Source organism: Varanus komodoensis, unplaced genomic scaffold (assembly GCF_004798865.1).
Source record: "Varanus komodoensis strain SLA01 unplaced genomic scaffold, ASM479886v1 scaffold1, whole genome shotgun sequence".
Classification (NCBI taxonomy): domain Eukaryota; kingdom Metazoa; phylum Chordata; class Lepidosauria; order Squamata; family Varanidae; genus Varanus; species Varanus komodoensis.
The window spans coordinates 137,298,475-137,320,299 of NW_025335268.1; the positions used below are offsets into that span (position 1 = coordinate 137,298,475).

Genomic DNA, 21,825 nt, shown 5'->3' on the forward strand with positions numbered 1-21,825 from the left:
ATGCTGCAAGCACAAAACTGTATACAAGAGGTTTTCTGCAAGCCAATTATCCAAGTCAATCCCTGCAGTTTGTCCAGACCAAGAGCGAAGTTGACTGCCAAAAGTTTTAACAACAACTTAAGATCTGCAAGTAATTTTTTTGTTTCAACTTGTTTGTAATTCTGATCCTTCAGGTTCAGACTGGAATAGGTTATATTTAATTTGTATATTTGTTTTACTCCTAACCCCTATGCACCAAGAAGAAACAGAATGTTCTATAGGCAATGATAAGAGGTTAGTTTAAGGTCTTCAGTGGCATTTAATTTCTGTGTTTCTTCATGAATGAATTGGTTGCTTATTACAAGTGGGTGGATATCAGGACATTTTAAAGCACAGATAAATCCAGATGGAATCACCCAACCTTCATAGGAAATGGAATGCTGAATGGATCATATTGAGCAACAGCTGAGCCATCTTAAAGAGAAATATGCCTTAACATTAGCCTAGAGATAAGAATGATCAGGAACAATAGCCAGAAAACAGCAATGAATGTGGCAAATGGCTTCACTACATTTATTTCTATACGTCTGCAGTCCTTCATGGCCCTGCTTTGGGGAGAAATATCATCAATGGGAAGTACTTCCATATCACTGGAAAAGAGTGGCGATCTAGTTAAAAGCCCAAACATCTTAGGACACAGCACAATGCAAGTTTTCTGTTTCAATTTGCTTAGGACTGCACATTTAGTTAAGCAGATAAGTTACCATTTTCCTTTCTAGTGAATCTAATAAGGATAGTAGACATCTAAAGACTGTGCATGAATATTTCCATAAGAATCCAACTTTTAATCAAGGTATCAATTTAGGTGGTATAGATTGAAAATGCTTTTAGGCAGTAAGCACAAACATTTCAGTGTAAAAAAAACAGAAACCAGTAGTTCTTTCTTCAGCATAATCCTGGTTAGAGTAAGAGTGCTCAATGCACTGAATGAGTAAATAAAGGGCTGCTCCTACAGCATGTGTCCTCAAAAAACCAACACAAAACATTACAAAAACTCAACACATTTTCAAACAAGGCTTGCTTCTAAGAAATTCTGAGTATGACTACAGCCTGAATCAGTTTATATCAGTATTTCCTAATTTGATAAAATTGTGTTTCTCTAATAATCTGAAGCCTTAGACAGAACTTCAGTAAAATCAGTAGTGTGTATGTCTGTGCTTTAAATTCTTTACTTTTCAGCTCAGCTGCTATAAATACTCCTCCCAATGGTAAACACCCAGTGCAGCTGCCAAGCCTTCAATGCAGCAGTCTCTGGTAGAACACACGAATCCATAAAGGATTAGCTCAAGTCAAACACAGTGAGGAGAAAGTTCGGTTGTATTTTTCCCTTTGTGTCTTAATTGTTTTTCACATTCTGTATGACACATGGCTCAAGCTTTTTATACATATCTGTACAGCTGATTTAAGAAATGGCAGCCATATTGTGTATTGCAGAATAAGACTCATGATTTGGTATTTCTAGAGAAGCCTATTAAAACGGTTTATGTCCACAATAAGACATCTTTTAAGAGATGCAGTTCAGCACACCTGCTTGGTATTAACTAAATCTAACATAGCTAATATCAGAATTCTGGATTTGATCCAGACACAGCAATAAAGGTGGGAATAGTTAATGAAAAAAACATGAAATCTTACATATGTATATACTGAATTCAGCAGGACTTATTTTTGAATCAACACATATGAGATTATACTTAGGAGAAAGGCTCATTGAATTCAGAGGGGCTCAATTCAAAGTATACACAAACAGAATTTGGTAGTAATTAAAAGTAGAAAGTGGCTTTAGAAAGTACAGCATTAGATTCCACAGAGAAAACCAGTATTTGAGTGGATTCCAAAGCAAACTAACAAGCAAATTAAGCTCGTTAATAAGTGAATGAGTAAAGCTATAATTTTAAGACATTTAACGTTTAGATTGTACAGATATAATTTACTGCCTATCTTAGTAATATATTCAGTTATTAAAAATTAAGTCCTAGTAAACCATAAAAACTTTCACTGTAACTTAAAAATATGATTTCAACGGCTTAAAACCCACGGAGCATAGCAGGTGATTATGACTGTCCAGTTATAAGGTTAGCATTAAAATGGTGCAACACAATAGCCTTTTCAATCGTTTCAAGAGCACCCATAAATGCGAAAAGAGATACAAGTCGCCATCCCATTCTATGCTGTAGTAACGATTTAAGAACGGCGACTCATGTTCCCTAGGCAGCAAGATGGTGGATTCTGCTACGGAAGGGCGATAAGGCTTGGGGTCTGAATCCTAAAAGCAAAGGATGCAAACATCCATTTCCCAAGCTCTAGTGCCACTAAGGGAGAGCCACGAGTGGAATGCAGTAAGGACGTCGACACTACCGGTTACATCAGTGGGAGTTATTCCCACAGGCGCCTGGGGCGCGTCCACTATTTCTCCCCTCCCCAGGCGGGAGATGGGCGGGGGGGGGGAGACGAAGAGAAGGAAAATGGCGGCTGCTCCCCCTCACACAAAGGAAGATTGACCTCCTCTTCCCCTCCCCACATCCACACGCTGCATGCTGGGAGGGGTAGTTTACATGACTAACTTTCCTCCATTGCGGACGAACTAGCGAAACTCCATCCCCCAGAAAGCCTAACGGTCAGATATCTTACAGGCATCATGCCGGGAGTTGGAGTGTTTTTCATCACGGCTGCCATCAAAGGCACCGCGCCCCTAAACTCAATCCCCCATCGGCCCCTGCGCAGAAGGGAAGGCGCGCGGTGCACACTGGGAACCGTAGTGATGTTGGGATTCGGGCCCACTAAGCGCACTCTAGCTCGCTCCAACTAAAGCTAAACCAGGAAGCTGAGAGAATACAAGAAGAGATAGAAAGACAACTCGCCCCAAACAATATCTCCTTCTCTCCTTTTCTGTGTGTATATGTATGTATGCGCGCGTGTGTCCGTCTGTCAAATCGGCAGTCACACGGCGAGTGGGGGAGGGGTCCTACCCGTACTAGACCGTTGGTGCCTGGGACAGTGACAGGAAACATTCCATGCCACTTCATCCTCTCTATATGCCATCCTCAAAGTCCCGCCGGGCGGACAGCGAAGGCTGCCGACCTCCTCGAGGGGACCCCGACTTACCCCAACAGCTCAGCGCCCCCGCTCCAGCGCCGCCATGAGCAGCACGGCACAGCACGTAGGAATAAATCCCGGCTTCTCGCGAGACTCGCGGACACAGAAAAAGGGTGGATTCGCGCGTGCGCAGAGAGTTCCGGCAGAACTAATGAGCAAAGGCATCGCATCCTCTGATAGACTTCAGCTATGTAGAATGTAAGGCGCATGCGCACAGTAGCAGGTTCTTTTTTCCCAGAAGGACGCAAACGGTGCGGGATTTGGGGTAGGAGTAAGGGTAGGAAGGGATGGCACTGCGTTCTTTCGGGAGCGTATGTTGTCTCACGAGGAGGCTGCTAGGGTTATCACCGGTTTTCTTTCCTTGAAACCGTTCTGTGTGTCTAAGTGTCTTCACGTAGGAAAAAGCTTCACATGTGTTTCTGCTAGTCATGCGGCTTCTACAGGCGCAGACGCTGTGACGCAAAAATGAAAAGTGAGCCTCACTTCATCTAATTTTGGTCCTACTATTCAAAATTTTGTGAGGTAAATATTAACTGAACATTTTCGCCCACTATAAACCTTTGATGCAAGAACGTCCCCCAACCCATTCAGCAGCTGCTACAGTGCAGAATCGCTGCAGTGATAGTGTTGGAAACGTAAATGGCCGTTCTCCAATCACTCTCCTTTTATTTTTCACACATTTATATCAGTGTGACATTTGAGGATAAGCAGTACGGAATTTAAGAACAGCAGCTCTCCTGATTTGGTTTCTTGGGGCTAGTAGACAGCTTGGTCTTATGGCTGGCATCAAAGGTAGGTGTGGATGTGCTCCTGCTAAGGGCCCACAATCCAGTAGCCACCCACTGACAAAGGGCCCCAGGACCTGCTCCTTCTCTTTACACTGCAAACTGCTTCCATTCTGGCCCAGACAAGAATGGCAGTGAAGAGGAGCAGTCAGTATCACTACCTGCTCACTGGCTCTGTCCCTGTCAAGCATTCCCTCTTGAAATAATTATAGCTGTTGTCTAAAGTAAACAAGTAACCAAGAGACAACCATGCTTTGGGCTTATTTTCAATTCATGCAAAGGCTGCCTCTGAGTTCAAGCTGTAGGACCTGTGTATAAGATGCTGGTGTAGTGTATTGGGAAAATTCAGATAAATCCTGGTAGGAAAAGGTTGTGTATATGTGCCTTTGTGTTCAAACCTCCGTCTATTTCTCAGCAGCAGAATTCCAAGCCAGGTTATTGTTTAGTGTTGCTGTTAATTTAAGAAGATGGACTTCTTAGGTGGACTGAGAAGCTGCTATAGGCTGATATTGTTAGTGAGGAAATACCCATGTAACAAGCAGTTGCAGAAAAAACTGAAACAAAAGTGTCCATTTGTTTCTGAATGGACCCACTTAATCATCTAGTTCTGTCAAAGCAGTTTTCCTGAATGGCTCCTCAATCAGAAACATTTCATGTTTAAACAGGATACAAACTGCAAAGAAATCTACTGAATTGACATGTCAATAAAGCAATCAGCAATATTTTCCATACTATTGTTACCAGTATTTTTTATTTAGAACATTATATCATGCCTAAAGACATCAAGATGCTATTGTTGTAACCTCATCTGGAAACTCTGTATTGCTGTATGTGACTAGCAGGTTATAAAAGTGTCTGTACATGGGCTGTGATTTTGTAGTAGTGTTTGTCACTACCCAGGGGCATGCTGTCATTAGTTACTGTAGGAACTGGGGCACCGATCTGATAAAGCTGCAGAATTCTAGATGTGTAGACCTTCCCCATTCCAAATGGAAAACCAAGAGTCTGTCGAGTGTCACATGCAACAGCATATACCCAAATCTTACCCCAGCTTTAAATTCTTTATGTAGCCTTTGATAGGCCTCCATCTTTCAGCCTCAATCTTCTTTCTCCAAACTATGATATGGGGTTAATACTGTCATAACATACACAGCTGTTGTCAGGGTAACTAAGATCATATGAAATGTAGGAGCATGAACATGTTTTTCTTAAACATGAATTGTGTGATTGCAATCCTTGGCACAAGTCTCCTGTTCTTTTCATTTCTATTGTAGATAGAAAACCAGTAAAATCTCATTGTTTACCTTACTGACAGGACAAGCTACTCAGTGATCTTATTTGGATGACCACAGAGGTAGCCTTTGAATAATCAAGCCATGACTGTAGCTTATCATACTGAGTGTGTTCACACATAATGCTAGGCCATCCTGTGCAGTAATGCTGTGGCACGCTATCTCACCTTGTGTCCTGGGTTTAGATGGGTGCTTCATTTCCATACTTCTCCATCTTACCTCCACATGGCTGCCAGTGTCCCATCAGCCCCTGCAACTCAGAATCAATTGCAGCGTGCACTGTTCCCACCTGCCTTTCCCTCATTGGCCCATACTCTCTTTTGGGTGTGGCCCCAACCAGCTGCCTTTAGGGGGTGAGTGGGTGGGTGTTTGCTGTTCTGCAAGGCAACTGGCTATAGAACTTGCACATGGTGCCATGGGGCCGCCTTCCCACTGCAGCCAGGCACATGGAAGGCATTAGCATGGGCACCTGTGCCAAGGAGGGAGACAAAGCCAGGCAGACTTCCCCAAGAGTGTCCATGTTGGTATCTGACAGGAAAAATTTTCTGGCAGGCTGCTAGGACAGGGTTAGTCCCACAGCTGTGCAGGATGGGAATAATGGGGCTTGTGGAGAGTCCCAAGGATTGTCAGGGACAAGATGGGAGGCAGAACAGCAGACCTGGTCTTCTCAGGGCCTGGTAGCAATGCCCCACACACAGCCCACATACTCCTCATGTGTAAAGCAGCCTTCACATGAGGAAACCACTGGCTTTCTGAATGACACACTTTGCCATTTCTGAGTGCCACTCCAGTAAAGTGTGGTAGCTAGACTGTAATACCAAGCACGGCTATCTCTGCAGTCACTGCTGCTGAATGCAGAGCCATGTGATGCCTCACTGCCAGCAACTTCCAAAGTTTCAGCTGGGGATCAGGGAAGCAGCACATGGACAGGAAAAAAAAGCCACACAAGGCAGTTAATCAAAGCATGGCAGGCTCCAACACAGCAGTTGCTAGGCAGAACAGGATTGTTAAAAATGCAGGTTGGATCTGCATTTGTTGCATCTGTGACTGCTCTTGCTTCCAAACTCTATGGGAGAAACATGGCATCCATGTGGAAACATTCTAACTGGGTTCAGACTGCAAAACAAGCCATAGTGAAGTACAGAAACCTTGCAAGCTGATATTCCTCATGGAAACCAAGCACACTCTGCTTCACTATGGAAGCTGGGTTCAGACATCATGACAAGTTATGCCTGCTCAGTTTCCACCATGGATTGTCCTTATGTGTGAACCCACCCTCTGTTTGAAGCTGGTGGGGTTGGTTGTGTGAGGCTCCTACTCTAAGTAAGACTAACATTGGCTACTATCCCTTGTTTTTGTTACTGAGCAGCCGCATATATCTTCAATTAAATTTTTGTGGAAATACCTAGCATTGCAGAGGCTATCAGTTTCACTCTGTATAAACACTGTACCTCAGGATATACAAGCTGTGATATCAGAGTGGTATATGTGTACACAGAAACACCATGTGGAAAGCTGCTTTGGCAAGATAAAAATCCCCAGAATTAAAAAAAAATAGAGCAACTCAGACTAGTTTAGCCAGCTGCATTGCACTGTAGTTGCAACCAAATTATAATAATTATTACATATCAGCAATGTGGGATATGCAATTAGCTTAATATTTTGGATAGCACAGGAAGTCAATCTTTGTGATACCAGAAACAATGAAGAGTCTTGTGGTACCATAAACATTAACGAACTGATTATGGCAAAAGCTTTTGTGGGCTACAGCTGTGTATGATATTATTATGTCATATCTAGTAGTGGGGGCTATTGCTGTTATGCACAGACAATGCTTTTAATGAACAAAACAATGGCAGGGACCCAAACCCTTCCAGACACATGTAAAAAGGTTTTCTGCATGTTCATGGGTAGAGGAGGGGGAGAGGAAGTTGGTAATTCCTCTCTTTCCAACTTCCCCTCTAAGTCACTGGATGGGTGTCTGCATTAAGGAAGGGGAAAAGGCCCCTTTATATGAGCTGTAGTACACTTGCTTTAGCTTGGATGAGCCATGAGGACTAGCATTGTAAAAACAGGCAAATGTAATTTTATGTTATTAACTGAATTGCTCTTTTCTAAACACAGAAGGTTTTTTTTATTATTATTCTATCATCTATAACCAGCATACTTGACAAACTTGATCCTTGATTAGTGGGAGGAAAGAAGCAACAGATTGGCATACAGGAGAAACCTAGGTGGAGAAGTGGAAGAACAAGGAAATCATTTGGTATTTAAAAAAGGCAAGGACAGATTTCCTTTAGGGGTCATTTAAAAGAAACACTGTTTTTTAACCCTCTGTTCTAGGATAGATTTTTTTTCCTGCCTTGTGATTTGAATGCTGCTATAGGAAATCAAGATACAGGAATCTGCTTTCTTTGATCCTTCAAGACATGTGCAAACCAGAATTAAATGATTAATCACAGCACTAAATTTCCAAAAAGAAAAAAAGTTCCATGTGTTCATTATAGTGCAAAATTGGTCATCATTCTTAACAGAAGTCTAAAACTTTTTTTTCTTTTTGCACTGACTGCACCCACAGTCAGATGACTGATGGTGAACAAACAGTTGTTAACTAGGCACTTTCTGTGCTGGCCTCTGCTTCTGAAATTCTTGAAGAAGGGGGTCTGGCTGGCAAGATCTTTTCATAGGTTTTACTGGCAGGTGAAAGCTTTTCATATCAAAATGCTTCCAGTATATTTTCGCTGGCATGTTGCAAAAATGTTTAGACTTGTAAAAGTAGCAATTGTTTGACTTGTATGGTTTCTGTTTACAGTATTTTATCCTGAATGGGTCACTCTGTTTTACCTAAGTGATTAAGGACCTAATCCTGTGGACTGCATCCTTTCTGCTCAGAAGCCCTTGAACTTAGGCTTGGTCCTATGCCCTGCTGGACTCAAGGAGAAGCAATGATATTTGCTCATCTAGCAATAGCACTTTGGAGGCAAGGAAAAGAAATTGGAGGAGGCTCAGGATAAGTTGAATCCTGGTCTCCTCCCACCAGAACAACCCACTTCTGACCTTCAAAAGGCAGCTGGTGCAGTTCTTTGTGTTGCGTGCGAGGGGGTGGGGTAGGAAGATATTCCCCTTTCTGACATCCAATTGTTTTGGAGTGCCCAGAAATCATAGGATTGCTCTTTAATAAGATCTGACAAAAGCCTGCTTTGTCAGTAGTTGTTTTAGTGTATGATGGCAAAATGTGAAACTTTTGCTACAGCTCATGACTAAGTACAACAAATATATTTTTCTCAAGTTAAGCAGATATTTTTGGAATGTTTAAACTTTAATCAGTTGATTCATAGTCAACTTATCAATTCCAGTATGTGGAAGTTATAGAGTTTCCTTATTGAATTTGATTTACACTTTAAATACAGAGGATAGAACTTCTAACATCCAAGCATTTAAATCAGAAAGCAGTAATATTAATCAAAGCTAAAATGCACCCATAAATAATTCCTGTACAAAAGTACAACAACATGCATTATTGCCTCAAAACATTTATTTAAAGAAAATGAATCAATATACATATTTAGTAACCTGGGAGGCAAAGAGAATGGTTTGAATTCACCAATCAGAGCAGGCTGACAAGATGGTGAATAAGAGCACACCACTCCAGTAAATCATTTCTTTACGTCACAGCATTCTAGAGGTAGGGTATTACAAAATAATCCAGAATTGCAGCACAGACCGAGCACATGTTGTTGCTCATTACAGGAACTTGTTGATTCTGAAAATAGCACCAATGGCATATATTTAAGGCATAATGCTGCAAAATGATGATATGCAGCTGAATCTGGCCTGCTATTGGGATATATCTGCAAAATGTGCTGAAGCAGCAGCTCTTTGTCAGTGTCATCCTCAAATTAAAATATTAATTGTGATAATCTAAAAATACCAGAAGATGAATTTGAGGAATAAGCATGTCTCTCCTCCCCACCATAGGAAAGAATGTAACAGGGAAATGGACATATGTGACTATAATACTTTCTGCGTCAATTTCAGGTCAATAGTGAACAGCTACAAGCAACACAAAGTAAAGCTTGCAGATCCTACTCTGAAATTCTATCTGCAAAACACAAGACCATTTAAAAATCTGTTTTGCCAGAAGGATTTTCAAATGGAGGCATTTCTGATTTTCATGGTTTACAAAGTCTCAGAAAGAGGCAATGTGCTGTAGAAACTGGGAGTGTGCTATGGGAATAAAGCCATTTAGACAGACACATGACTGCACAGGCTGGGCACATTTCAATTTCTATATCTACCCTCATAAACAATGTGAAATAGTCACAGAATTTACCAGATGTGACAATGTGCAAGTCTGCAAGCAAGCAGTTAGGAAGGTAAAACAGAAAATCGCTAATCTTCAGAAGGATGTGAACAAAGGTGGGATTAGGTGTGTTCTTAGAGAATCAGTGTATAATTTACTTTTCCTCACTGCTTCTTGAAGTATGCCGAATACTTTCCTGAAAGGGCAGTGAAGTACTCAAAACTTTAAAAGTTATTTGCAGCACCTGTCTGAAGCCTCAAGAAGATGAAGAAAAAATAATTTTTACAAATACTTCTTGAAACAACAGTGTTTTAGTATTAATAAAATGTAACATAAAATAACTACTTTTACAATATTAAGAAGTAATAATGTAGGCCTACATTTCAGTAGTATGAAATCATAAATATGTAAGCCATGGTCTTTCCCATGCAAGTGCAGTGCATGCAGAGAAAGAAATCTCCATAGGATGGAACAAAGACCTGTTTTGCTGGCATGAATGCCTAAGCACTCATTATAAGGAATTAGAAATCTGTGCATCCATCCCTTCTCTGCTCAGTCAAGGAACAGGAATTTATTCCTTAATCAAGTTTGGGAAGTACAGAAAGAGGCTGGCTGGATTACATGTCCATGCACACATACTAAGGAAGACAGGTGTAGCAGGCTTTGTTATAACCTATGAAAAATCCTGTATATAGACGCTGTGCCCATCTGGAGAATAACCATGTTTATAGGTTCCAAAGAATACTTTAAGAGAAAAAAAGATTATCTAATTTGCTGATGTTAGCAGGTAGGTAGTTTCGTAGACTATACTTCAATAACACACCACTTTGACCAATGTTTAAGATGGAAGTACATAGCATATATACTTGGAAGTAAATACAAATACAATCAATATGACTTATTTCTAAGTAAAATATCTTTGTTCAGACTATTTTAATGCCCTTCTGATAAAGACCATGACCTTTAAAATAACTAACTTACACAAAAAAAAAGCCAAAGATGATCTAATTGTTCTGTCCAATTGAGATTTCTGAAAACAAGGATAATCCAGAGAAAGCATTTGCTGATGAATATGACTGCACAAGTACTTTTCTGATTAAACAGGACAAATCTTAACCAGCAGAAGATGTCACTTCCAAAGGCTGTGCACAATGCACAGTCTATATAGCAAAGGCTGGAATGATACCCAAGAGACAAGATGACAAAATTAAAGAACAGCATGGAAAATAAATATACAGTTTTCTTTAATACAGTTATCTGTTTCAAATATCAACTATTCAAAGGCAGTGGTTTTGTGGCTTGTGATGCATCATCAGGCAGTTTCTCTTGCCTCACCTCAACAGATTCTCTGCTGATCGATAATAGTTTTCGTAACTCTTTATTTTCAAGCTGTAAAACCAATACAAACAGTTCAAAACAAATAAGTTAGTGACAAGTACAACTTTCTCTGCGGTGGTGCCCAATCTATGGAATGCGCTCCCCAGAGAAGTCTGCCTGGCGCCGTCATTACTTGTTTTTCGGCGCCAGGCGAAGACCTTTTTAGTCAAACATCATTTTAACTGTTGATGCTATTTATTTATTTCATTCTTCGGCCAGGGCAACTTATTTTATTTTATATTGTTAACTTGTTTTATATTTTATTGTATTTTAATTGATATCTTTGTGAGCCACCCCGAGGCTTCAGCGAATGGGGCGGCATAGAAATTTTCTAAATAAATAAATAATAAACTATAAATGATTATTTCTCTTGTTCCTCATCAAATATAAAAACAATGGCTTACTTATATGCCATCTTACATGTTACACAATACTATAAGATATTTCTACACTTCCCCGCAAAAGACTTATTACCCCTCACACATAGGTTATTTATTTTATTTATTTATTTATTTAAAACATTTCTATGCCGCCCCCATCGCAACAAAGCCTCGGGGTGGCTCACAACAAAAACAAACAAAAGCATATAAAAATTATAAAATAAAAATATTAAAACCCGGTGCATCTCGGGTTACACTCCCTCAACATCCCACCTTTCATTATTAACCTGTATTGTGATTTATAAGGCTGACTGAAGACAGAAGAAAGAAATGGTGGTTCAGATACTCAATAACCATGGCAAAATGGTCACAGATGACAAAAGCAAAAGTGCTCAATTCCTACTTTGGCTCAGTCTTCTCCCAAAAAAGGGTTTATGATTTCCCTAGCAAAGGTGAAGTCCAAGCTGAAGGGACAGGATTGTAGCTTGAAACTGATAGAGCAAATGCTCAAGGAATACCTTATTACTTTGAACAAGTTCAAATCTTCAGGGCCTGATGAACTTCATTTAAGAGTAATAAGGGAATTGGCAGAAGAACTCTCAGAACTACTGTCTACTATCCTTGAGAAATCATGGAGGATTGGTGAAGTACCAAATGACTGGAGGAAGACTAATGTTCCTACCTTCAAAAAGGGGAAAAAGGAGGAATCTGGGACTATAGAACAGTCAGTATGCAGTCTGACATCAATCCCTGGGAAAATTCTGGAGCAGATTATGAAACAGTCAGTCTACAAACACTCTAAAAACATTACCAGAAGCCAACATGGATTTGTCAAGAAGAAATCCTACCAGCATAACCTGATCCTATATTTTGATTGGGCAGTCTCCCAGGTGGACTGTGGGAATGCTGCAGACATACTGTATCCTGACTTCAGCACAGCTTTTGACAAAGTGCCATATGTTGTTCCGATTTGCAAACTAGTGAAGTGTAGGCTAGCTGGAGCAAACAGCAGGTGGAGTCACAGTTGGCTACAGAATCAAAGAATGTTTCTCAATGGTTTCTTGATGTGGAAAGTAGGGTAGTAGTATCAGATGCAGAGACATAAAAAGCAGAAATGTCAAACGCAGTCTGGTCCAGGTTTTTGTTGGGGGTGGGGGCGTGACTTCCAGTTAGTACAGCTTGAGGATGTTGACAGTGTGCTTGGAGAGGTTCATGCATGTATATCCAAACTCAATCCTTGCCTCTCTTGGCTAATAAAACCAGGGTGGGAACTGCTGGCTGGGCCAGGGAGGTATTAATGCCTCTTTTCGATGAGTGGTTCCTGGCCATGTGAAACAAACAGTGATGAAATCACTCCTGAAGAAACCCTCTACGTATGGACCTAGAAGAACTCAGTAATTTTAGGCAGGTGGCAAACATCCCCTTCCTGGGCAACTTTCCTGAGCAGATAGTAACCAACCAGCTCCAAGCACTCTTGAATGACACTGATTATCTGGATTCATTTCAGTCAGGGTTCAGGCCTCATTTTGGACAGAAACAGATTTGGTCACCCTGTATGATAATCTCTGCCAAGAGAGAGATGGGGGAGTGAGACCCTGGGCTCATCTGTTGGTTCTCCTGGGCCTCTCAGCAGCTTCTGATATTGCCAATCATGGTATTCTTCTGGAGCAACTCCCTGAGTTGGATAGGAGAGGCACTGCACTGTTCTGCTTCTACTCGGATGGTAAGCTCCAAAAGGTGTTGCTTGGGGGATATCGCTCTGTCCCTTGCATTCTCTAGTATGGGGTTCCTCAGGGGTCAGTCTTGTCCCCCATGCTATTTAACATCTACATGAAACCACTGAATGAGACCATCTGGAGTTTTGGAGTGCACTGCCATCAGTATGCTGAGGACATGGATGGAGGCTAACAAACTGAAGCTCAATCAAGACAAAACTTAAATGCTGTTAGTGGGTAGTTCTCCTGACTGGACAGAGGGAATTCATTCCTTTCCAGATGGTGTTGCACTGCCCTTGAAGGAGCAGGCTTGTAGTTGAAAGGTGATTCTTGAGCCATCTTTATGACTTGAAGTCCAGGTGGCTTCAGTGGCTCAGAGCACCTTCTACCAGCTTTGGCTGGGGGGTCAGCAATGCCCGTGTCTGGATGGAGATAACTTGCTGTCAGTAATCTATGCTCTGGCACTCTCTAAACTAAATTACTGCAATGCACACATAGGTAGGGCTGCACTGGAATATTGTTTGGAAGCTGCATCAGCCTAATTAATAACAGGGACCAGACAGTCTAAGCCAGGGGTCTCAAACTCGTGCCCCACGGGCCAATTGCCGGGACGGGTGGGGCACGGGGGAGGGGCCCTGCGGCCTTCAAAGCGCTGGCGGCGCCCGGGCCGGCCTCCGGATGAGCGGCCCACCACCACCGAGGTGGTGGAATACTTGATGCGGCCCAGCCTCACCCAGACTCTACTTCCAGCGGCCCCCAGGTAAGTTGAGTTTGAGACCCCTGGTCTAAGCGCATAACACCAATTCTGGTCTACTTGCACTGACTGTCTATATGCTTCCAAGCCCAGTCCAAGGCCTGGGACCACAATGTCTGATGGAATGCCTCTTCTGACAGCCATATCTCCAAGCACTACGATCAAGATCTGGGGCCTGGCTCTGACTGCCATCTCTGAAGGAGGCCTGGTTGCTGGCAACAAAGAGAAGGGTCTTTGGTTGTCCCCAGTTTTGGAAGAAGTTCCCCATAGAGACTTGTTTGGCAGCAACCTTACTATATTTGTGGCACCAAGCAAAGACTGTCCTCTACTGCAGGACATTCAATTAGTTTACTAGCACTTGTTAGTTGCTAAACAGGTCCTAAGATTTTTTTATGTTATTATAATTTTGTATCTGTTTTAATTTTGGTTTTAAATTTTGTATGGTAAGCTTTTTATGATGATTTAATCTAATTTCATACTGTATTTTAAATGTCTAGATTATTCAGAAATCCAGCCATTGGGATCAGTTTCATCTTCCCCACCAAGAAAAAAAGTTATTACAGTCCAACCCTAATGTAGAAAATGCAAGAGAGGCAGTTTAGATGCCATTTCGAAGCCCTAATTCTTAATAATTATGTATTTTAATGTCTAAACTCTAGTTTGAAGAAGCCCCATTTACACAGTACTCTAATTGCTCTCAGTTTGTATCACTTAAATGTTGACTAAAAACATTTTCTGTATACAGCAAAAGTTTTATCCTTAATAAAGTTAATTTGTTTTCCCATCAGAGAGAAGCAATGGATATTTGAGATTCAAACTTCTCACTTATAAGGGCTTTGTGCACTATCTTCATGCTCAATTGGTCCAGCTGTGGCTACCTGCCTTCCCCTCTGATCAGTTATAGTGAAGACTGCAAAAAGACTTTAAGTCAGACGTGAATTAGCTTTAAATGCAGCAGTCAAATCTACAGTAAGCTTGAAGCCTGAAAAAAACCTTTCAGTAACTGTATGGAACAAACATATTCTACCCACACTTCACAGCTGTTAATCGACTTACCTCTAACTGTGCTAGCTTCTCCTGTATTTTATAATACTGGTCATTGTCAACATGAACTGCTTTCCTCATCATCCCTCCCATCTCACAGATCTTGTCTATTTGACTCTCAATTTCCTGTAGATAAATATCAAAACAAAGTTATTGCCAAAATAAATTACTAAGGAAAAAAAAACAAGTCATGATAGACCAATAGAATTTTCTTTAATCAAGTTACTGCTTTTGTCAACAAAAGTAAGTAACATAGCTAAGCTTCAGCAAGATATACTAGAAGGGTATGACATCTGTATAAGAAAGGCTAACAATGCAGGTCAGACAAATATTCTTAAGATGGATATGTAATTGGTTGGATATACACTTGGAAATAGAGTAATCAATAGAAGTTTAGCAATCAGTATCTGTAGAAGATAGTAGATGTCCACTTAAGGGAGCAGGGCCTTAAGAAAAGATTTGCAATTGCACTGAACTCATTGGGATTTACTATCTATCTGTTATACTTAATATAAATAGGAAGATGCCTACATTGGAACTGTCCCTAAGATCTAACTAAAGATGAGCCAACAACTATCCATCCATCCATCTTCAAAGTTATAGGCCCTTGAAGGGCTCTTTAAGAGGCTAACATTAAAAACAGGCTAATAGTACAATTATAAGTACAGGGGGAAGGTGGCGGGAGTGAGCTTTTACAAACAGGTGTTAAAGTCAGGTGTTAAAGTCAGATTTTCTCTTATATAGTGCATTGCAAATTTCTGGAAAACAACTGGGATAGTAGCTATCTGTTTTTGGTAATAGTTATATAAGAGGAGTTATGACTTTCTTCTGCAAGAACGTACTTTTAATAGAAAGCTTAATGTTTAAATACTCAGTTGTTATTTTGCCTCACCATGGCTGCAATATAAAAAGGGCCTTGTTCCTCACCTGCCTACGCACAACAGTGTGCGTATATCTGCCATTGGTGCACACCTCTCCTATACTCTATTGGCCATCCACCTATACATGTTACATGCAAGACAACTGACTTTATTCTAAAAGGAATACAGAGAATGCTCTAGGTGGGCACAGTCTTCCACTTCATTGTAATAGGCCACCTAACTGCCTGAGCGTACACCTGTGTATGCATACAAAAACAAATATGGGGAGGACCCTTCTTGAAATTTAAGTATTGTGTTTACAGTGGAATTACATTTTTAAAATAATGAAAGATAGATGAAACGGATTTTTAAAGTTTTAAACACAGGGTTGTATCTGACAATGTCAATCCACTGACAGAACTGTTTCTGTTTCTGTCAGTGGAATCAGTAGGAGTGTGATTCATCCTGCTGCCCCACCCCAACAGCTCCATGCACACCCTCAAAATCTGCTCCAGAAGGCCAAGAAACCCTATAGAACAGGTTTTGAGCAGTGCAGAGGGTTGAGAATCCCATTCTGTCGGTAGACTTTTGCTAGCACAATGTGAGATTTAACTTCATACTAATCACAAGATTAACTTATTTTTAAAGCAACTAGCTTTTCATCTCAAGACTTAGGAAGTCCAGTGTTCCTGTGGAACTCTTAACAATCGAGCAATATACAACCAAAGCAGTATATGAACAAATGTGTTTGGCAAGCAAAATGTATTCACTTTCTTTTTTACTCCACTCTGGATTTTTCTAAAGCTAAGTCAAAAGAAACAGGACCAAGGAACCATGCCCTCATTCATTTTTTATTGAGCAATGACCACCATATTGCACTTCTGAGATATGCAAGCCTTTTGCCCTGTGTGCCTTTTTGTCAGATTTCAGCACTAACTTCTATCAATCCTGCTTGTAGCTCACAGAGGAGGGACATAGGCAAATGTTGAAATAGGACAGAAGGTACAATAGTTGCATTCTCTCCTGCTAGCTCAAAAAGTTTAAAAGAGATATCAGGTTGCAATCCAGAAGCACTACAGTATAATAATTGTTATAAAGGCATGAGGGATTAGGAGAAGAAAACTCCTGAATCTTCATTTGTACAAGCAATACAAATCCACTGTCAATTTTCTTATGGCATTCCACAATGCTGAATTCACCAGAAGTTATTATGTACCTTAAAGACTACCAAATCATTTTCTTTATAAAAATCCTAAAGATGACAGCTTGTGCCTGAGTTGCAACTCTCTGTTCTAGAAACAGAAGGCCCTACTGACTGTAAACACTAATGAAAGATGCTTCAGATAAGAAATTCTTGAGAAAACTACATAAGAGGCAAGAAGAAGCATCATTGGGACAGATCACAAAACTCAAGCAACTCCTTTAAGTGTTATCTTTATTCTATTGTCAATTTCTTCCTTTGCAGAGAAAAGGTAATACAGCAATTCCTTACTGCAGATTGAGCCTGATGCACCTTCAGAACTGGCCGGGCATCCACTTCTTTTCTTTTCATCATGAGCTGTAGCATATGTTTCCTATATTTGCTCATAATAAGTTCCAGTGCATCTTGGTGTTCTTCTAAAGAGACCCACAGTTCTGTAAGATACAACATAAATTTCATGAAATAAACATGAAGAAAGCTATCTTGCTTTTTTGGTGCACAGAAATGTGAAGAAACCATTTTTATTGCCAGTGGAAAATACTGAAACTGGTCAAGTTAGGTCTGCGTAATTTCCACCAGCTTGAGGTTCAACTGCCCATATTTTAGAACGAACTATAAAAAGTCATGTACACAATTTTCTACTTGCTTGTGTAGATTTTTCTAAAAGTAAAAGCTAGGGACCAATGAAAGGTGCGTGAAGGTCTAAAGTATCACTGAAGTGAAGAGTGCAAAATCTGTGCTTGTTTAATTAATTAATTAATTAATTAATTTTAGGCATAACACAATTCCAAAATTCCCAATTATCATGGGGGTAGGAAAGCAGGAATGGCTCAGAGATGAAGGATTTTTTCTGTTATGGATAGAATGTTTTCCCTTATAGATTCATACCTGATAGTAGGACACAACTTTAAGGCCTGTGTACTGACAGGATGTGCATTAAAAATAAACAGTTGGGCTTATATAGTCTTAGCTCATGGTTTTTGATAATACCTCTTGGGCAATACTGGTTTAGGACACTGAATAACAGGCTCATGTTCCAGGAAGCCAGGTTCTATCTGAACCTCTGGAGGATCCTCTGACTGTTAAACCAGTATGACAATGGAACCAATTACCTAGAAGGTTGAGGGCCCTCCTATTCTAGAGGCATTCAAGATCCAACTGGACAGTCATCTGAGAAGGATGGGTTTTTGGAGTCCTGAATTGAGCAGGTTTTTGAATCTAATGGGCCTCCTTGGCCAATTCCAAGTCTACTATTCTATGTTTCTATAATGCCCTACACTCATCTAGTTTCATTTACATCCCAATCATATGCAGTTACCTGAAATTAAGTCTCATTTTCATATGTCTATGTGCACAGGATCACAGTATTAAAATATTTAATTGTAACTGTCAATGGAGGAGGAGATGTAAGCTGCTTTGAGCCCTTTGTAGGAAAAAGACAGGATATAAATAAAAAAATAAATAAATTATCTGGAACTATCCACCCAGCAAACAGATTGTATAACAAAAATTACACCTGTTTTCAAACATTGTAATTCTTGATCTAAATCTAACATTTACACCTTGTACTTGCACAATTGACTGCATGTGTAAGAGAAAACATAGTTAAAAAGTTATTGATCTCATACCAGAACCTTTTAAATTTTTAAAAGTTAACCCACAAATTAATAAACAATAGGTTAAGAAATATCAATTTGTCATCATAAACTTGGGGTTATTGCTCAGCTGCAAACCATATCATTATTATTATTTGATTTATGACATGATTTTATGTTCTATAGAATTTACTTTTCCACAGAAGTATAATAGAATTAGATTAGATAAAGTCAGAACAATACAAAATTAGATAAAAACACCTCAAATACGAATAAGACAATCTTATCAAATAAGACAACTGAAACAAACCCAATAACGGATTAGAACAGGCAGCTATTTTAAAGGCTGCAGATAACACAATCAAAAATTGGGAGGCACCATGTTGCATTTTTTTAAAATCTTCTAGCTCTGATTATCCTGCTCACTTTATCTAGGTTACCCCCTAACAAAAATCTGAGGCTGCATTTTATGATTTTTTAAAAAGTAGATTTATATCCTACTTTTCAGATATAATCCTCAAACCAGGTCAGAACTATACCAAGGAACATAATTAAAAACAAAAATAACCAGTTCCACTCAAACAGAACTAGCATCATTCTTTGCCACAGAGTGATTGGTTTTAGATGGGTGCTAGAGTACCATTTATTTTGGCTCAGTTTATTAGTGGTGCTGTATAACCCTCATTTGTGACATTTTGTACATCTTACATTTTAAAAATTCTGTTTGCTTATTTGAAATAATCTCATAAAGTGTATACACTGAATGTGCAACTGTGGTTCATTTACTGTTGTTTGAATATTTCCAAAATAAACATTTTCACACTTTCAAGACAATTTCCACTAAGAAAGCAGTCTAAGGAAGAATCACTACTAAAACTGAAATTTTACCATCAGACCATAATACCAGAGTTAACAAAATGTCAATTCATTTATTTTGCCTTATTTTCAGTCCATTACTACATGCACATTACAAACAGTACTAAAAAAATCACAAAAACAAAGTACTTTCTATCAATTCAGCTATATCGTTTTGGTTCCTAGATCTGTTAAGCATTTGGGTACCTGTCCAAGCATGCACAGGGTTAGAAAACTAAAAAATGAATGGGCAGATACAGTTGCTCAGTTGTTGTACCATCTTATCTAATCTAAGCTGTGCAACATAAAGAGCTGTTTGTCCCTATTCTCATTATTTGCAACTTCCTAACTTTGTGTAAAGAAATAAAATCAGTAGGCTTGGTAACCCTAAGCTTGCTTATTAAGAATTTACCCACTCACAAATAAACAAGTACAGGACTGGGATACATGCAAGATGTGCTATTATATAAAAATACTTGGTATGCCAACCTTTCTAGAGCTGAGTTTAGAGCACACATACACTGATGCTCCAGACAATGGTAAGGACCTGGAAGTCCCCAGTTAAATCTTTAAAGGCTCATTCAAGGACTCAAAGTTATATTATTAGCATATAATGCTCACCTTTGTTTTCCTGTTGCAGATCTCTGATCTGTGTGTTCTCTTGAGACAGCAAAATGTGAGGTTTGTATTTCGACAAGTCCTTCAGCTCAGATGCATCTTCTTGGTACTTGTAAAAAAAAGTTCCACATGACTCCAAACACATCTAATACACAGTATTGCACCTGCCACCCAATATACTCATGACAATATAGGATCTGCACTCACCTTGTGAGAATGAGCTGTGCCAGTCTCTTTCATGGCCACAACCCGCTTGTGCAACATGGTGGACTGGTCAATGAGAGACTCAGCCGCATTGTCATGGTCTTTTAGCCTTTCTAGCAGAGTCTTTGCATCTGTCAGGATCTTCTCTATAGTACAAGTCATGATCATATAGAACTGAAAGAGAGACAAACGAGCAAATTGGGCCAGAATGCTAGAGCTGTCAAGACAGGTGGGGTGAGGGCACTCGAGAAAGAGGGAGAAGATGCGGGGCTTCGAAACGCCTCTAACTGTCCTACTGTTTCATAAAGGAAATGGGGCCAAGCCTTGCTTTCCAATGAAAGTTGGGGAAGAGTCGAAGCCACAAATAAGAAAACGGCCCTTACCCTGTCAGTGCCTTCATCCCTGTCTTGGCGCTCAGAGGAAACCTGGTGGTTCTACTGATCCACCGAGGAAGCAGCCGCTTCTGACCCTGGCCTGTACAGCCTCTCGAAGCAACAAGCGAAAGGGAGCCAGGAGGCGGAGATGGTGAAGTTAACCCTACCCGCCGACCCGCGGAGTCGAAGAAGCGCCAAGCCCCTCTCCAAAGACCCTCGAAGAAGCCCCTGACGTTTCCGGAATACACCCACACAACCTAGTACGGCCCCGCATCAATCCCTCCTCCTCTGCTCTATGGCGCCCCTGCGCAGCGGAGAGGAGGCACGCTAGGGGGCGTAGAGGTCCGACAGGAACCGATCTCGCTAACCCGCCGCCCACCGTAGTTTCCGGTATGAAGTTCCCCTTCCTCACCCCGGCTCCAGAGATAAAGGTGTTACAGTCTTAATGTACACACTTCCGGATAATATCGATGGGGTGAGGAAGGGGGGCGGACTAAGAAACGGCGGAAATGCGTAGAAAAGAGTGTGAAAAGAAAAGCTCAGAGAAAGCATGCAGAGTTTCTTTTTGTTGTGGAAATCCAAGGGACGCGGTCATCACTCTTTAATGAAACGTTTAACCACCCATGTTTTAATCTCCCTTTTTGACTGAGTTCTAGATAGCGCTGCCATTCTTGCCCCGCACATGGAAGTTACTAATGGGAATGGGAACTGAAGGCTACCTAAAACTCTTTTGTACTTATCTCTTCGTTTCTAGAGCTTGTTCTGCGAAGCGATTGAAGTCAAATGCCGGGATCTTGTGTTTCCGGAAAAACGATCCACATTTCCTACATAAAATTATAAAAGGGGTATCTATTTTAGGAAAAGTTAGAGCACAATTCACATGGTGCAAATACGTGAGAGGATTATAAGCTCTGAAACAGTTCAATTACGTTTTGAAGAAAAACTAAAAATAGACCCTTACAGCACAGTTCTCTGCAGGTCTATTCGGAAGTGAAACAACGGGGTTCCATGGGATTTGCTCTCCGGAAAGTGTGTGTAGGATTGCAGCCTGAAATATTGTTATGTGCCATCAAGTCATCTCTGACTTGGGGAGGTCCTGTGAATCACAGCCCTCCAAAATGCCTTATCCATGACAGACCTGTTGGGCTCTTCCAAGTGCAAGGCTGTGCTTTCTTTTATGGAGCCGGTGCATCTCATATTTGGTCTTCCTTTTCCTCTTCTGCCTTTGACTTTACCTAGCATGTTTTTCTTCTGAGAGTTTTGCCTTCTCGTGATGTATCCAAAGTATGGCAGCCTCAAGGTCCCCCCCCCCCACCCCATTCTTACCTTTCAG

General features: G+C 40.6%; 2 protein-coding genes across 11 annotated transcripts in view; both read right to left on the reverse strand.

The window, feature by feature from the left end:
* Positions 1 to 3,269, reverse strand: part of CSDE1 (cold shock domain containing E1) — a 35,277-nt gene extending 32,008 nt beyond the window's left edge. For all 8 annotated transcript variants that reach the window (XM_044447748.1, XM_044447767.1, XM_044447757.1 and 5 more), the window contains exon 1: positions 3,145 to 3,269. The gene's annotated coding sequence lies outside the window, so the exon portion shown is untranslated. The remainder of the gene's footprint in view (positions 1 to 3,144) is intronic.
* A 5,243-nt stretch (positions 3,270 to 8,512) lies between these two features.
* Positions 8,513 to 21,214, reverse strand: SIKE1 (suppressor of IKBKE 1). Of its 3 annotated transcripts, none has more exons than XM_044447797.1 (6): positions 20,502 to 21,214; positions 20,122 to 20,292; positions 19,918 to 20,023; positions 17,159 to 17,280; positions 14,798 to 14,911; positions 8,513 to 10,904 (listed from the first exon to the last, which is right to left on the reverse strand). In XM_044447797.1, exons 2-6 carry the CDS (start codon positions 20,284 to 20,286, stop codon positions 10,785 to 10,787), a joined length of 627 nt encoding a protein of 208 aa, XP_044303732.1. In that variant the 5' UTR covers positions 20,287 to 20,292; positions 20,502 to 21,214; the 3' UTR covers positions 8,513 to 10,784. The 3 variants fall into 3 exon arrangements, with proteins under 3 accessions (XP_044303732.1, XP_044303722.1, XP_044303741.1); XM_044447787.1 differs by having other exon boundaries at positions 17,138 to 17,280; positions 20,502 to 21,195; XM_044447806.1 differs by lacking the exon at positions 8,513 to 10,904 and adding an exon at positions 11,487 to 12,593 and having other exon boundaries at positions 17,138 to 17,280; positions 20,502 to 21,199.
* Between the last annotated feature and the right edge of the window lie 611 nt (positions 21,215 to 21,825).

Bases quoted from the DNA above. Each gene is read 5' to 3' on its own strand.
- SIKE1 (XM_044447787.1), bottom strand. From the start codon at position 20,286: ATGATCATGACTTGTACTATAGAGAAGATCCTGACAGATGCAAAGACT. The intron at 20,024-20,121 runs GTGAGTGCAGAT...TTTTTTTACAAG, and splicing joins GCACAGCTCATTCTCACAAG to TACCAAGAAGATGCATCTGA. The intron at 10,905-14,797 runs GTAAGTCGATTA...TTGGTTTTACAG, and splicing joins AGAAGCTAGCACAGTTAGAG to CTTGAAAATAAAGAGTTACG.